Below are 16,648 nucleotides of genomic sequence, written 5' to 3' on the forward strand. Positions count from 1 at the left end.
CTTATTTTAGTGCCACCACTCGTTGGTAGAATTTGACCCACTCTAAAACTGCATTAGCCTACTACTGCAAAAGCTTATAGGAAAGAATTCACTTTTGTTTACCTTGTGGGGTATTTTGTTTTCATAATTTCATATCAGAGCATTTTCCTTAAATAAGTCCCAATTGTATGTGTTCTGTTTAGTGCTATGTGCAAAAGAGCGTTTCTAGCACATTGCCCTCCCTCAACAGCATTTTAAATTACCATACTCTGTATGAAAGTAAATGCTTTCAAAATAGTCAAATGATCAATAAGTGAAAAGTTGAGGAACATAAGAAATATATTTGTTTAAACAGCACAAATGCATTTTCAGCTTACAGAAAAGGTGTTCTCCTTTAAATATTCTCATTCATGTGGAAGACTGAGCTTGTAAGTTATGAAAGAAAGATAATATGTGAAATGATCTAAATGTAAGCCCAATTATTCTGTATGTTTTCAACACATTTTCAGATCAGCTGCATTTTAGGAATAAATACAAGTTAAAAGTGAAGTAAGACAAAACAGATTTTATGTTGCCTTTGATCTTTAACTTGTAGCCTTATCTCCCAGGTCAGAGGGCACATTATTCAATTTCACCATATTTTGTGTAAAACCACTGTAGCGTTGAAGATGACTTTCAGTACAAATGTCATGGTACTTAAAGCTAAACTGGACTCTAGTTTTTTGAGCTTCTTAATTAAAATCACAGTTTGTAATGGTCTGACAATATTATCTTTATTCTTTCCAGTTGAGCAGCAGCAGAATTTTCACAGCATTTATTCAATCAAGCCTGGCAATGTTTCTGTGGCTCACTCTTTCACTTCCTAAAACAGACAACAGGGTTCAGAGCCACTATGCTGTCACTCTGGGTAAATTTATTCCCTGTGTCAAAGGGAGTAAGCTGCACGGGATGAAATCTAAACTGTTCAGGGAAACTGATGTTAAGAACTAATTCTGAGGAGTAAAAAAGAGTGAGGGGAAAACCACCACTTTTCCTTAAAAACAAAACCAAGAACTGCTAGGAATTCACTGTTACTTTTTGAGATTATTATGCTAGATCCTAACAGTAATAAAATTACATTATTCAAATGACAGACTATTAAAATATCTTTAATCTATAAAGAGAACAAATGTAGCAATTCTATTTTTAATTCAATGAGGAAAAGATACCACATGCTGGACAGTAGCTATCACCCTATAAAAACCTAAAAACATTGCACTTGTAAGATTTTCAGATTTGAAGCTGATACCTCTTTCTGTTACTTGTAATAATTATCATATATCATTGAAGTATTAAAGTCAGTTAGTAGTGCATTAAACCCGAGGTATACTGTTCATTAAAGCTGTTCCTTGTTTTTTTTACTTTTATTATTTTCTTACCATTTCATTCAGTTTCTTTTGTAAAGTGTATTTTGAAATCTGTAAAATAACAGAGAGTTATTCATTAAATGGTACATACACTTTTTCTGACAACAACCAACATAATTAAGTATTGTTATACTTAGGGTTTAATTGCATTTGTTATTAATCCATCCAATACACTAATGCTGGTTTTGAATTAATGATGGCCCAATTTCATTTATTATTAGATTTACTTTACTCCATAATGTTACTTCAATACTTAAATTATGTAAAACCACTTTACACTGATTTTTTACTAGAGGAGTTTGGGAAAAGTGCATAAATCCTTGTGTTTTCTGACAGGCATCATAAAAATAACATGCAAATGGACCAAAGTCTGTAAACTAGACCCTTAGAAATAGACAGAGAAGAAGACAAATATAGAAATGAAAGTATTCCCTCAACTCCTTACAGGAAGAGAAGTGTGTTCCTCTTGGAAAAAAACCCAAAAGCATTTTACTAGATATTCTAAATGGCAGCATATAAAGATATAATGTACATGCTTTAATAATATAAGGCTGATATTACAAGATATTAACACTATTTAATACCCCACTGACAGAGTATTTTTATTTGCATAATGCTTAAGTATAATAGGGAAAAACAGAGTAATGTCAAAGAACCCAGAGTGCACAAATCTTGTACAAAAAATATTATTTCTAGGAAAAAAACTAGAGAACAATCATTTTAAGGTATGGTTCTGACTGTACAGAGGAGAATACAGAATGGAATTAAGAAATCTTCACTCTTGCATTAGGCTCATTTCCAAACAATTTCCCTGGGACCACACGTCCATTGTGACCTCTTGCTTCCTCAAGCCACAGCAGAAGTTCCTAGGTCTGAACTATATTGTGACACAAATGCTTGATGTGTGAGCATTCAACATTTAAGATAAATTTCTTTAAAATTTGTGGTTTATCTTACAAAGTAAAGGTCAGTGGGATCTTTCATTACTCTTGCTGTCCACATAATATGTTCAGCAGACCATGGAGGGATGGATATTCTCCATCATCTGTGCCATGCCAAGGTTTGAGCAAGGCAACAAAATCCTCACAGCTATTGCTCAAAGGGCCAGCCATGAGAATCAATTTCTTTTGCTCCTGAAATACATTCAGTGTTAACTAATTAAACAAACAATCTGCAACCAAGTAAATGCATTCCATTATATGAGAGTGTTAATTGGAATCAACACAGGTCTCAAAATCAGAGTAAAAGTCCATTATAGCCATTTTATTTTCAACAGAATTATTTGATCCATTTTCAATATATTTGCCTTGCTCTTAAGCCACGGATCAAGTGTAAATACAGAAGCCTCCCACTGAAACAGAGGAAAACACTGAAAAACACAGAGAGCCCTGCAAGTTGGAGGCCCAGGGTGAATACTTAGTTCTGTTTAGGAGCCAAAACCAGGGATTCCAGACAGGTGAGAAGTAAGAAAACAAGAACGTGAGGAAAGAGGACTGTGGAAATGGAAAGAAAGCACATTTCACACAATGTTTGGACTTCTGAGTCTTCTTCTAGAGGAAAAGAACATGAGCTGGAGGGTTAACTTAAAGTAGTCTTGACAGTGAAGACTGGGACAGAAACTCAGTGTTACAAACTGAGGTGTCCTAGAAAAATTAAACAATAAGGCCTTAAAGATTCTCTTGAAGCCAACAATTTTCTTACTATCAAAAATCTAAAACCAAACCACTTGCATTCCAAGAAATGTTATTTTACAAAAGCAATAATTTACCTGTAATGCTTTTAATGTTTCCTTCAGTCCATCAATTTCTTTTTCTTTTGTTTCTACAGCAAGTTGGTATTTTCCCTTTCAACAAAAGCTATACTTCAGGATTTGGGCAGAATAAACGCATTTACAATAAGAAATTATCAAAAAGAATGTTGAAAAAATAAAGTGTTACTCCACTATGATGGAACAATTCATTGGTGAATAATTCAACTAAATAATTTTAGAATGTAGATAAATATTGCTATAAAAAGAAAAGTGAAAACACAGTAATATATTTTCACCACCAATCAATAATTTTCACTCTATTCATCAAGCCTTAAGATGGTCTGTTCTGGGAGAGACAAGCCTGACAAAGGCAGCACTCATACATTATTTAGAAGTAAGATATTAAATTTTAAAACAAAAGGTATCAGGTAAATTCATTTTCTTATCTGCAGTAACAGGATCTTCATAGAAACAACTTGTTTATTTTTCCTAGTCCACAAAGAGTGAACTGTACTACTATTGCTAGAATCACTAAATACATGCAAGCACATTTTATATTTTTATATATATGCATATGTGTGTGTTGAATGCATATATAGACAAACATAGAATTTGCACATGAGAAAGTCAAAGGACTTCAGCAGAATTAAATCTGGTAAGAACCACTGGCTGCGGTCTATCCAGTGCAGACCAGAATAAATACCACAGAATATGCCAAAAACCACAAATACCTCCATTCAACCATCCCTGCATGTTCCAGTCATTTCCAACATAGTGCTCACTGTGCAATCTTCCAAAACCACCCTGACCATTCATAGTACATATAATCTAAATTGGTGCAAAAATTGATATTTCAACTCTGTCTTGAGCTTAATGTACTCTTCCAGTTACTTTGGTATAAAGTACTGAAAGTACTATAGTTAAAAGGAAAAATTAATCAGCATACAATTTAATTCTGAAGCTGTTGTTGAACATACAAATCAGAGAGTAATAAATGGTATGTGTGAACAAATTAATTGCATTAACAAGAAAAAACTCCAAACTCCCAGTTGAGAAAATTACTCAACCAGAAAATATAAAATAAACATAAAATAAATATCAATGCAGCAAACATGAAATTTACTTTGATATGCTTTGCCGTTTAACCAGTTTGCAAATTTCTATGCCAGTTCTTATGCCACATCCAACATATTCATCTGCTCCAAACCACTGGGAAATTTAAACGAAACAATAGAGGCCATATGTGGACATTCACTGACTTCACTGTTTGAAACAGGTTCGTTGTACACTAAATGTAAATTCTTCATTCAGAGGAGGAATTGGGCAATCAGACTGGTATAAAAATTTGTATAACTAACAAAATCCACATAAATTCAGGCTAAAATTTATCTTGTTTCAGTTTAGCTCAAGTACCTTAGGAAACCAGCTCAGCTAAATCAATAAAACCCCTATTAAAATATGATTCCTCTAAGGCAATTGGAAATGTTATTTTTCAGTACTACTTGTAAAGGCCAATTATCCAAATTTATCCCATATCTCTAGAATAAAGTAAGTTTTGTATAGCTGCAATATAGAACTATCAAAGAACACTTTCCTCAACTGATTTTTAGCATAAGCAGTGACACTTCACAAGTTCTACAGTCTATGAACAAACAAACAGAATTAATAAAGTTACAAAGGCATTTCTTTTGCAAAGGCCATAGCAAGAAATAGAATGTAATTGTAATATACTTCTTTTATACTTAGGACATGTTTGGTAAGTTTTGTATCATTTTCATTTGCTTATGCTCTTCTTTGGATGACAAACAACAAATAATTGCAGAGTACCTTTTCTTCTTCCATGGCAAACATCCTTGCCTGTATCTTGATTGTAAGTCACATAGAAAAGAAGAAAACAAAAAAAAAATATTAATAGCACATGGCAATAATTTTATTCATGCCATTAAACAAGACAATATAATTGTATTAACCTGCATGGTATACTTCTTGCCTTTTTTTTTAAACTATAGGAACTATAGAGTTACAAAGAGAAGTTTGTGAATCTCCAATTAATTTTTCAAGGAGGAAACCTAATTGCTTATCAATTTCTGTTTTGTGTCCCATGACTGCGATGCAGCATTAATGATAAATTCTTCATCACCATGGGCAACAGTTTCAGTTCCTATGAACGTTCTCTCCAAGGTCTCTCAGCACTTGTGTTTGCTCACTGTAATGTGGAGAATAAAACGCAAGAGTGAAACACACTTTTGAATGTTGAGCAGGGTAATTTGGGTGGCAGATCTTTTACCATGGTTTATGAATCTATCCTTGCAGAGGTCATGCTAAAATAGAAGGGGGAAATCAAACAAAGCAAAACAGAAGAAGGAAAATATTAGAAAAAGCATTTTCTTCTCTAGGAAGTTTTTGAAATACAAAAATGAAAAATGCCAGGAGGAGTGGCATGTGGAAAGAACTGCCAAAATATTTATGCTTTGCCAGAAGAAAGGACATGATTTTTTTTTTTTTTTAGCTATATAAATACATATACATATACATATATACATATATACATATATATTCTAACATTTATATGCAATAGCAAAGTATTTTCCTACCAACTGATAACTTGTTATGATAACATTATATTTTAAAATCCTGCAGTCAAAGCCAAAGGCTTTATTTTGTTACCTGTTTTTTAAAAGCCACCATAGCTTCTTTGTTTTGTTGTTGCAGTGTGTCAGTCTGGTGCTGCAGAGTTTCCTGCTTGTGTGAAATAACAACAGTGTGAGTTAGGTATTACCTCAGAGCAAATCATATATGAAGTATTTCAAGAAAAGGCTGACATTGTTAAATATTTTTAGAAAAACACAACTGACTAAAAAAAACCTGAAGACTAAAAAGACATATTTTTTAAACTGGTAATTGTCTTTTTGGTAGCAGCTTCTCCTTAATTCTTAACAGGTAACAATTCTCTCCTATGGAACGGAGACCTTTTGCTAGTTCCTCTGTAAGCAACTCCTACCCATCCCATCAGCCTGCAGAAACAATCCACATCCAGTGCCATCTTTAGACAGCACCTTGACACTGGCCCAGGTAGTTACAAGAGAATTTTATTACCCATTAAAAAGAGAATCCCACTGAAAAATAACTATCTGTTATTCTGTTTATAGTTAAGTTTTAGCCATTTAACAAGCTACCTGAAAGAGCTGAAGGAGGGCAGAAAAGACTAAGTGTAAGGCAATAGTATGAGATTTTTATCACCCTCCTGCCTGGCTTTAGTCTCCTCCATAGAAACAAGAAAATGAGAGAAGATGTACTCTTTTTTTGTGTTATTATTTCATATCATAACCTCATAGGCTAATACTTAATACTACAATCTACAATTTGGAAATCTCTAACATCTTTAAGCATCATGCTTCTCTATAGGATACTTCACCCCTACCATGGAAGGTATGTATGGAAGACCAGTTTTTTTCAGTTCTAAACACTGAAATATATTAGGTAAAGGTAGTCAATAGTCTCTGTCCTTGAACAGCTATCTCAAAATATAGATGGATGTTTAGCTTAGAAATATTAGGGTGAAGCAGGAAACAATCCAGTAATGACTGCACAAAAATAAATATAAATTTAGACTATTAAAAAGAATGAATGGGAGAAAATAAATTGAAAATCTGTTTCACACACAAGGAGTCAAATTTCTTGTTCTGCCTTAATAGAAATTGAGAGTTTTTAAATATAAAGTCCATTCCAAAATTTCTGTTTTCTCCAGCAAGTTGGTGTTGCTTTCACATTGTACAAGCAAAAACTGTTGCCTTTTGATAGAAGACCAGAATCCATGGAGATAAGATGTTCCACATCCATTTATTTATTAACTCATAAGAGGAGTGGAGAAGGTTTTGATTTGTGTGTAACAAACAATGCACAGTGCATAAATTAATATTCAGAACTACATGAAAGTCCTGAGAAGTGTTTTCCTCAGGTTGTCCCTTAGCCCTGTGTCCAAGGACATGTTCTCCAGGGTGACAGCCATGTGAAGTGCACTAGGCGAGGCAGAGGCAGTATTGCAGGCACAGCAAATCAACTATTCCCATTGAAGCGTTCCTGCTCACCACAGTAATAAGATTTTATACCCACAGTACTGCCAGGGACAGTGACAGCACACAGGGGAGTGTCTACAAATACTCATATTCTAACAAGCCTCACGCACAAGACTATTGGATAAAATGTTTCTATTATCTCTGTCAGAAATTCAGGCTTGGAAGAAATTTCCCATACATATCAGGTATGTGTGGTGCAGGGAGACTGAAGAAAAAAGTGATTTTTTTTATTAAATATGAACAAAATCAGCTTTGATATTGTAATGTTATACAAGTATGAGCATACTCACTAGATTTAAAGGACTATATTCTCCAGTGATTCTGCCTTCCCTGCTTGAGTGTATTTTTTTCAAGAGCAGCAGCAGTATACTTATAAAATGTAGACAAATTGGAATATTGCAATATGACTTTGCTGAAGTAGTGTCTTCATTTCAAACTAGTTTGTTAAATTTAAGGTAAAATGAATGACAGAAATGTTGACTGAAAGGGAAATATTTGAAGGAAATGGTAAAACAGAACCTTTGATAAACCAGAAGAAGATGTCCACTTTTTAAACCACTGCTGTGGTCAATATGATTCTGCATTTAGAAACGATCAGGTCACAAATTTAATTTCAATGTCATACCTAGAATTTTCATCTTATTGGAGTCTCCAGGACTGGAAATTTATATTAGCTTGTTCCTTTGAACCTCCTCACATCAAGTTCCCAAAATCCCAAAACCACTCACGGTTTACATCAGTTTTGTCACGTGCCAATGTTAAGTGCAAAGTACAGGAACAGACTTCACCTCACTACCTGTAAGTCTCATCCTTTTATGAGTGGTAAATTAAATTGTTGTTAAGGTCTTAGGATGGGTGGCAATCCTCCCTTTTGAACCCAGAATATTAAGCACTGCAATGCTAGGTTAAGAAAAGCAAAGAAGGGTTACAAATTGAAAGCACTCTTGCTTTTACAAATATAAAATGTTTCCTGTTTCTGCGTGCACATATATATCTTTCAAGAAAGAAAAGCACAGAGTTGGGATTATTAATTTAAGATGGTTAGGATGAACTCCAAGATGAAATAGCCTTCCTTTACAACTAAGATGTTAAATATCCCAAGATCAAGGATAGAGCTGAAATTATTGTTTTTTCTGAGGTTGTAAAATATACGGAGTGAAGCCTTTTATCTTGTGCCCCAGTGACAGGGGTCATAGGTTTGATTGTATTAAAGAAGGGAATGCATTTCCTAGGAAAGCATAACCTCAGGAGCCCTAACTCTGAGAAGAATGTTAGACTTATGTTACTGAATACTTCATTCTCAACATTTGAAAGCTGACAAACTACTTCTGAATATGGAGAACATACAAATTAATGTTCAAAATAACTTTCTGGAAAAATTGCCACTTCCAAAAGATTGCAAGTGAAGTTGTTTGCTGCACTGATATTTGCAATTGCCAAAGCCAAGCATAATATAGAGAAGCTGCTACACAGCTTCCCCCACACTGACATGTCAACATGCCTCATTTTCAGCTAAATGCCTTATTGCTTCAGAATTCCCATCTCTTTTAACTGAAGATTGCCAAGTCATGCCAAATATTATTATATTCCCTTGTTAAAAACATTTCTAAGCTGGGCACAATCCAAATCAAAATGAAAGCCACAGATGTTCATGACTAAGTAATAAGCTACTAGCTAGCACATTCTACTACTGAAATAAAAATAGCTCTAAAAAGAGGAATTGTAACAAATCACAACTTATATTAACATAATAAAATTAAATCTCAGCAGGTAAAACACTAAAAGCATGCAGAAAAGTTACCTTCTGCCATTCAAGTTCCTGTTTCTCTATAACAATTTTATTTATTTGGTCTTCATAATGAGTTTCTGTTTCCTAGTTAAAAACAAACATAAAAAAGTCAAAATGCTGAGATGAAGATAAATTCAGTGAGATGCAAAAGTTCTTCAATAATCCATTGTATTCAATGATACAGATAATCATAATTAATGACTCAGAATCTTTGGGACATCTTAAAAATTCAACTCAAAACATTTGAATGCTTTGTGACATCTCCTTGGGCAACTGAAAAGTTTGTGTCAGCAATTACTTCTTTTATTATGGAAGAAGTGAAATATTTATCATTATCTTCTGTGCCAAGAAGCCTTCTGACCTACCAAATAAAAGAAATTGAAACAGAATCATGAGCAATCAATACATATTTCTGATGAGGTACCAGAAAATCTGAGGAGACCATTACTGAAGTCCAGGGTTTCCTCCATGATCCACAGAAGGTACTAATAGCAGGAAGGTGTGTTACAGATCCTGTTCTTGCAGAAGTACTTAGTCAAGAATCAAACTATTACTCTTGATAATAAATGAAAGTTACTTTCTGATAATTGCATTTGCTGAATATTTATGAGATTGTTCCTGAAACATTCTGGTATTAAAGTTAAATTTTCCCAAGAGCAATCAGCTTCCCTTTGGAGTCCAATTTTTATGAGCGAGCACTGGCCTTCCTTCACAAATCCAGTACTCAAAAAAAAAAAAGGAAGAACAAAAGGTTCCCCTGTGAACAGTCATGACTTTCTGCAAGAACAATATTCAGGTTTTTGATGCATGTCATAAGCAACTCAGCATTGTCCTGTTTTTGGACGTAGACAAAATAATGGATATCCTTCAAGGACCTGGAGAGCTACACTGATGTATCACTGAGCCTCAAAAGGCTGCTTTCCTGCCTTTGCTCTGCACACTGATGGCCAGCTTGGAAAAGTGACCACTTTAAGGTAAGTCTGACTTTTCTTTGATGAATCCTTTCACTAATAACATTGACTGAGGTCTGGTGTTGGACACACTCCAGCAAGGGCCAAACTGACTGTGTGAGGGTAAAAGAATACTCCCAACACTTGAGCTGTGCATTTTGATATATTATGTGCAAATTTATGCTGTTTTTAAGTTGAACTTCACTACAGTTTAAATCGTGCAGTCTTAATTGTTGGAAAAATTCAAGTATTCTTGAAGTGACACACCTCAAAAATTGGTCAGAACCTTTAGGAAACAGTTACAATTTGGGAAAAAAAAGGCATGGATCTCTCTAATAACAAAATAAGGCCTCAAAAGGATCATTTTCTTAACACTGGGGTTTAAGTAAAATTCTACTGAATTGCAATACCATGAACAAGTGTTATTTGCCATGAGACTAAAAAGCTCTCACCTCTGGGTGAAGGAATACCTTTCCTGACACACTGAAAGAACAAATGGAGGCTCTTTCTCCTTCCCAAGTGAAGAAGACAACACAATTTTTTTTGGTTGTAAAATATACTCCATCTTTAAAAATGCAATTCTTTCTGAAGCCCAATATGAATAAGGGTTCCAGGATTCTGATTCATATTTACAACCCTTCAACAATTGATGCTAAACAGTTTTGAAGATTTTGCAACCGTTTCTCACTTTGTATAATATTTGGGTCATAGTCTCACTATTTATCAACAGAAACAAAAGAGCAGAATATGTCCCAAGTGATTCAAAACAGCTTTTTGACATTGGTATCTTTTATAGGGTTTTAGGGTCAAAACTGACACTCTTGGTGAGCAGTTTATAGGCACACATGTGGAAACAAGCACACTTCTTTCCACAGGAGGCTACTCCCAAGAATTTCAAGAGATTCTTGCAAGTTCTAAATATATGCCTCAGCACTCATGTGAATTTTACATACAAAACACTGAATAGACATTTAAAATTAAAATTTGGCTCACAGAGAACTAGAGAGATGTCCTTTAGCTTTTGTTTTTCTGATACATACTGGTAGAATAGAGATGGAGAAGAGACCTAAAGATTTCATATGACTTTTGGTAAAAAAAACAACAACAAAAAAAGAGAGCTTAAAATACTATCGATGATTCCCAGTTCTGCTTTAACAAATAGTGCTGCACAATTCCAATAATTTTTTTTTCTGGTACTATTCTATAAGTACTGAAGGAAAATACATCCCCCTAATTTCCCTTGAGTGATAAAACCAAATGAGGTTGACTTGGAGCTTTTAAAAAGGTGTGATCTTCAACCATTTCTGCCATTAAGCAACAAATTCTATGAAAATGATATATTATTAGCAAAAGTGTTGCTCAAAATTGTAAGAAAATGGCATTAAGTTCCACTTTAAGTGAGCCCTTTGCCGTGAATACTTAAGAGGATAAAACCCAAAGTTCTAAGTGAACAACAGTCCTCCAACTTGCTCCCAAATTATAAAGGTGTATCTGGAAACTATCAAAAATGTGCATGTATGTAACTACTGTTGAAAAATAAACATCATAAATAGTTAAACTGAGAATGACAATTACATTATAAAAATGTTCTCACGTGAAATCGCTACGTTATAAACCTTATCCATCATTTTTACATCTTCCAAAGGACATTTATGGTTCATCCATTTTGAATTGAAAGCTTTTAAAACTTGTGTGAAGCAGCTTTTTTTTAGAAGTTCTATCAGCTGTTTAATAAGACAAAAACATTTTTTTTTACACTTAGGAGGACGATATTGTACATGACTCTGATGAGGGATCAAAAACCCACAAAACCTTAAAAGTGTTCATTTTCTATTAGATGCCTTAGGACTACATGGATTTAAGTGGTTTTATAAAAAAAGACTACCATAACAATAAAAGAGGAGTAATTTGATGGTTTATTTACTCGTTATAACCTTTAGAAAGTGTCAAGCCTTCTTTAAAGTGTTTGCTTCAGGCTGTAGTTTTACAAGATGGGCTATGGATTGGTCAAGCCCCCTCAATTCTTGACCCTGAACAGATTTAGGAACAGAGTACAGCTGGCTCATGTCCAAGCAGCTAAAACTGCTGCTAGGTACTTTTATTATCTTTTTTTGAACTTACACTCTCCCTCCTACAAAATTGCACATCCAATTTTCATGCAGGTCAAATAGTACTCACAGAAACTACAATTTCTGATTTTTTTATGCTATAATTAGAAATTCCTTCATGAACGAAGCAGACCAGTACAATTTATATTAGATCTCATGGATATTATTCTTAAGCTTTGTTTCCAGGGCAAATGTTCAAGGGAGAGAAGATATTTATAGCAGCATTATTCTAACTTTAGTTCCTGATAAAACATTGTAGGATTTTGATAGTTATGACAGTTAACAAAAAATAATAGCAACCTATATTTGGAATCTATTCTCAAAAACTTTCCTTTTTCAGATGCAGAGACACAGAAATTTGTACCATTGGTACAAATTTTGGAAATTTTTCATTGGTCTGTCCTTGACTCCACTGCATAGGTTGCAATTACTCTGTATTTAAATAAATCTCTTCTGTCAAAATAGATTCCTAGAAAGGCCTGCATTGATACTTACTACACTCTCCTCTCCAACTGCAAGTAATCAGTTCCTAATCAAAAGCCACATTATTCATTAACACAGAAATTATCATCTAACACACTGTTTGCTGACTTGAACGACAATGGATGTCACAGTCACGAGGTCTGAAACTTCAGTGCTGTTTATTCTCTCAAATCCAAATACTTAATTTTTTTCCTAATACTCAGCTGTCCTTTTTTCTGTTATTTTAGTAAAAAAATACCCTAATTTACACTTAGGTATCAAAGATCCAGTTAAAAGATTGTTAGGAAGAAAATGCACTCAGTTGACTGCAGAGCAAGACTGACAGACATGGAAATGAGTGAAGGGGATATCACAAAAGAATCACTGACATGGTCAGGTCTTGATGAGTGGGAAAACTGGAAAAAATTGAGGACACTCTAACTATTGGAGTGTGAAGTAATGCCTGGGGGGCAGGGGAAAGAGAAATGTAATTTTTTTGTGGATTTCAATTACTTGCATATTCATAGTATGTCAATTCCTATGGAGGACAAAGACCCTGTGAATAGCCAAAGGAATGAAGCTGTTATCAAGTACAATCATTTAAGCAACGTGTTCTTTAGAACAAACTTGCACAGTTAACAAGGATTGAGATTTCCTCTGGAAGATGAAACAGATGAACTGTTCCTTACTCTGAGCAACTCTTCTAAACTATTTTTGAGAATTCAACTATAATATGATGACATTGAGAAAGGATTGTGTCAAGTCTCTCAAAATATTTTCACGTTTAAGAGGTTTTTATTAGCTTCACACATATAATTTCGTCCACAAATTTATTTTTATTAATCTGAATTTATACTGCATCTTAGTCAACCATTCCATGCAGTTTATTAAACTCAAAATACACAATAGGTCTTGTCCCAAAGAGTCTTCTGTTGAAGTAACAAGCAAGACCAAGAATAGGAAGAAAACCAGAAGCAAACAGAGGTAAAATAATCTCATCTGAGGCCAAGCCAGAGGTCAAAGACAAAACTGAGAGTAAAATCCGTGGTACTGGTTCTAGTGCCTCCCTCAAGTTATCAGTCCACTGAACCTCCCAGGCAACCTGGGAAGGAAGTAAAGCAATAAGAAACCTGCAGAATTTTCACTTTTACTGCACTTTCAGATGGAGAAGATGACAGTTTAGGTTTGTGTGTTTCATTCTTGGCCATGGAAAAATTAGCATAGTGCAAGACAAGCACTGAGTTATCCTTGTCTTTTTGGTCTGTGCACTACCTTTCTCTCGAGGCTGATTAAAAAATTAGATAATAACCTCACATTGACTAAATTTGTAAGAAGTTCATAGCTAAAATTGGGAGATGGTTTATTAGGGATATTTTAAAGCAAAAATAGCCATACGAAATTCTATTTAAAAGGATAAAAATTACTCCCACTAAGTATAAGCCACATTATTCAAAAACTCTTGCTTCTTCAAAATATTAATGTTTTATATTCCAAACTTCAAACATACTAAGCAAGCAGCCCTGAACTGATTGTTAAATCAAAAATGCATTCAAGGACACTCCAAGACTTCAAATTGCCTGTCTGTAAAATGTTTATTTTTTTAACCTAAATTTCTAACTGAACAGTTAAATATATAGATACATATATATATATATATATATTAGGGTAAAGGAAAGCACAGATATTTTAGAAAGTCAGGACCATGTCTTAACTATAAAATCAGCTCTTAGCATTTGCATCAACTGTGAAACAAAAAACTTTAAGGCAAAAAATTACTCACCCTTCTGAGACAACTTTTTCAAAACCACAGTCACAAACTCTTGTACTATAGCAGACACAAAACAGGCATAAAACCCAGAAGATGAAATTCCATGGCACTCCATGAACACTTTAGGAGCATTAAGCATAAGTGCATTAAAAGTGCAACATTAAGTTAACCACGTAAATTCAGCTAAGTGGTCTTATAACGAAAAGTATACTCTGATTATTATAATAAAAGTTAAACTTTTCAGTCTATACTTTTAAAACTAAAAAAGTTTGACTAGAATAAACCCTACCATTGTAACACAGGTCTGGGCATCACACCATGGGGCCTTTAACAGTACTGCGCCAAGAAAGGACCATCATGCAACCTTTTTCTCTCTCTGTTTTTGTGTTTTTGTTTTTGTTTTTTTTTTTTCCTTTTTAATGGCAGTCATTCTTTCGTTTATGGCTTTTAAAGAGAGGATTATAGCATTTCACTTAGATCAAAATAAGCATAAATCAAGCATGTCCTCAATACTAATATTTTAAAAGTAATAATGCACATCATTTGAACAGGTCAAATTCATTAGATGAAGACACAAACAGCTCAGAAACCCTAAGGGGAGAAATAGACAAAAATGTTTCTATACACACAACTGAAAAAGTAACCACAGAAAAATACAAGTGAAAAATTACCTACAAGGAAAACCAGCTGTCTTTACCAGCAGAGAAGCAATTTTACCTTGGTACTACTACAAGATGATTCAGCTCATTTCAAAACAAAACACTCCCAATACTCAATACACTGTTATTGTAGAGGTGTAGCTTCATAGTTTAGCAATGAAAAAATGGTGAAATAAAGTGGTTTTAATATAGCTCTTTGCTCTCATAGGTAATTCTGAAAAGCACAAGTAAACAGCCAAAATCACCACTTTTCTGGCAAATGGCAAATCAATTATGAAATGAAAAAGACTTAGGGACTTGGAAAATATTTGGATTCTTTCTTTTTGTTTTGTATCAAACAAACTCTGCTCTTAAAGAGAACTATAACGAAAGACAATAATTTAATGTAGCTTATTTTCTCAATAGCCTGATTATCAATTCCAGCAACTTCTTACTTTGTTACAGAAAAACGAAATTCATTCCCATACAACCCTGTTGCCTTTGTGCTGTCTACGAGAAAATTTGTAACACACTCAATGCCTAAACCCATTATATTTTTAAACAAAACTCTGGTTGGTGAATCACTTAAAATACAGCACGAGGTTTAGCCATGCAGCATGGCTTATGTGATTACCTACAGAGAGACAGAAATAAGACAAAGAAAGACCAAGTCAAATATAAACAAATTTACCCTTCTTATACGCAGCTCTTCTATTGCCTCCAATAAACTTGTTTTAAAGTCCAAGAGTTGAATGGAAAGTAAAGTCTCTGATGGACTTGGAAGAGCAGAGTCAAGTGCCTGTGCTTTAAAGTCTTCATCCATTCTTTGAGCTTCTTTCTGCGAAATAAACACAGGCATTTCCTCTCCAGTTTATCTGTAAGAGAATACTCAAACTGCAAAACCTACAAATGTGGAGGCATATTCTTCTCGCACAGAGTAAAATTACGACTTATAGACACTACGTAATTACCAATATTTTCATTTTAAGGTAATGTGCAATACTGTAGGAAAAAAAACCAAACAGATTTATCAGTAATTCACAATATTCCTTTGCTTCTCCTCTGTATTTCTTGGCTTGGTTTTAGTTTTAAGCAAAAAACTTTGATGAGCAGACAGTAGTAGTAGAGTTTTTTCGCAGTTACTGCCCTGCACTGACACGAAGGTGCTGCAACAAACATATCATGCCATGAAAAAGTTGCTGCCTACTCTCAAGATGTCAAAGATCACAAGACAAGCTCAATGTTAGAAGAGATCTTTAGTCTGAAATTAAGGACTTAAGGTAATCCTTGCAGTCTCTGTATCTGAATTTTAACCAGACGTCTTTCTGATTCTCCTCCTACAAGATCCTGTATCAAAATGTTGCACTCTGAGCCAGCTGCATCAACTGTTGTCAAGCTAGGAGTTACAGAAACAGGAGCCCCAGGTCTCTCTGTAAGGACATAGAGACACCAGAGATGACTACAACACTCAGAATTTTATTAAGTTACAAAAAATGTAACAACTATAAGTATTTCACCTGGTTTTTCCCAGATTAAATTTTTTAAATCCTTGAGACAGAATTTTCAGCAGAATTTTCTGGCCATCCCTGCCAGACACACCCCGTGTGTGTTTCTGCACTAAGAATTACGGAGGCAGGGGCAGAGCACAGGAGTTATGACTGACCTGGCTGCTGCCACAGAACCCTTAGGAAGGAATTCCTGCAGGAAGAGCAGAGACCTGGT

At 34.4% G+C, this 16,648-nt stretch overlaps 1 protein-coding gene across 1 annotated transcript in view; it reads right to left on the minus strand.

The window, feature by feature from the left end:
- The window catches only part of CCDC73 (coiled-coil domain containing 73), a 74,454-nt gene that overhangs the window by 31,767 nt on the left and 26,039 nt on the right, over positions 1–16,648 (minus strand). The window contains exons 3-8 of the mRNA XM_083885370.1: positions 15,618–15,764; positions 9,013–9,084; positions 5,803–5,874; positions 4,963–4,998; positions 3,154–3,228; positions 1,398–1,436 (exon numbers count right to left, since the gene is read on the minus strand). Coding sequence (XP_083741496.1) covers positions 1,398–1,436; positions 3,154–3,228; positions 4,963–4,998; positions 5,803–5,874; positions 9,013–9,084; positions 15,618–15,764 — 441 coding nt within the window. The remainder of the gene's footprint in view (positions 1–1,397; positions 1,437–3,153; positions 3,229–4,962; positions 4,999–5,802; positions 5,875–9,012; positions 9,085–15,617; positions 15,765–16,648) is intronic.

This window comes from Zosterops lateralis, assembly GCF_965231275.1.
Source record: "Zosterops lateralis genome assembly, contig: SUPER_6_unloc_1, whole genome shotgun sequence".
In the NCBI taxonomy this organism is placed as follows: domain Eukaryota; kingdom Metazoa; phylum Chordata; class Aves; order Passeriformes; family Zosteropidae; genus Zosterops; species Zosterops lateralis.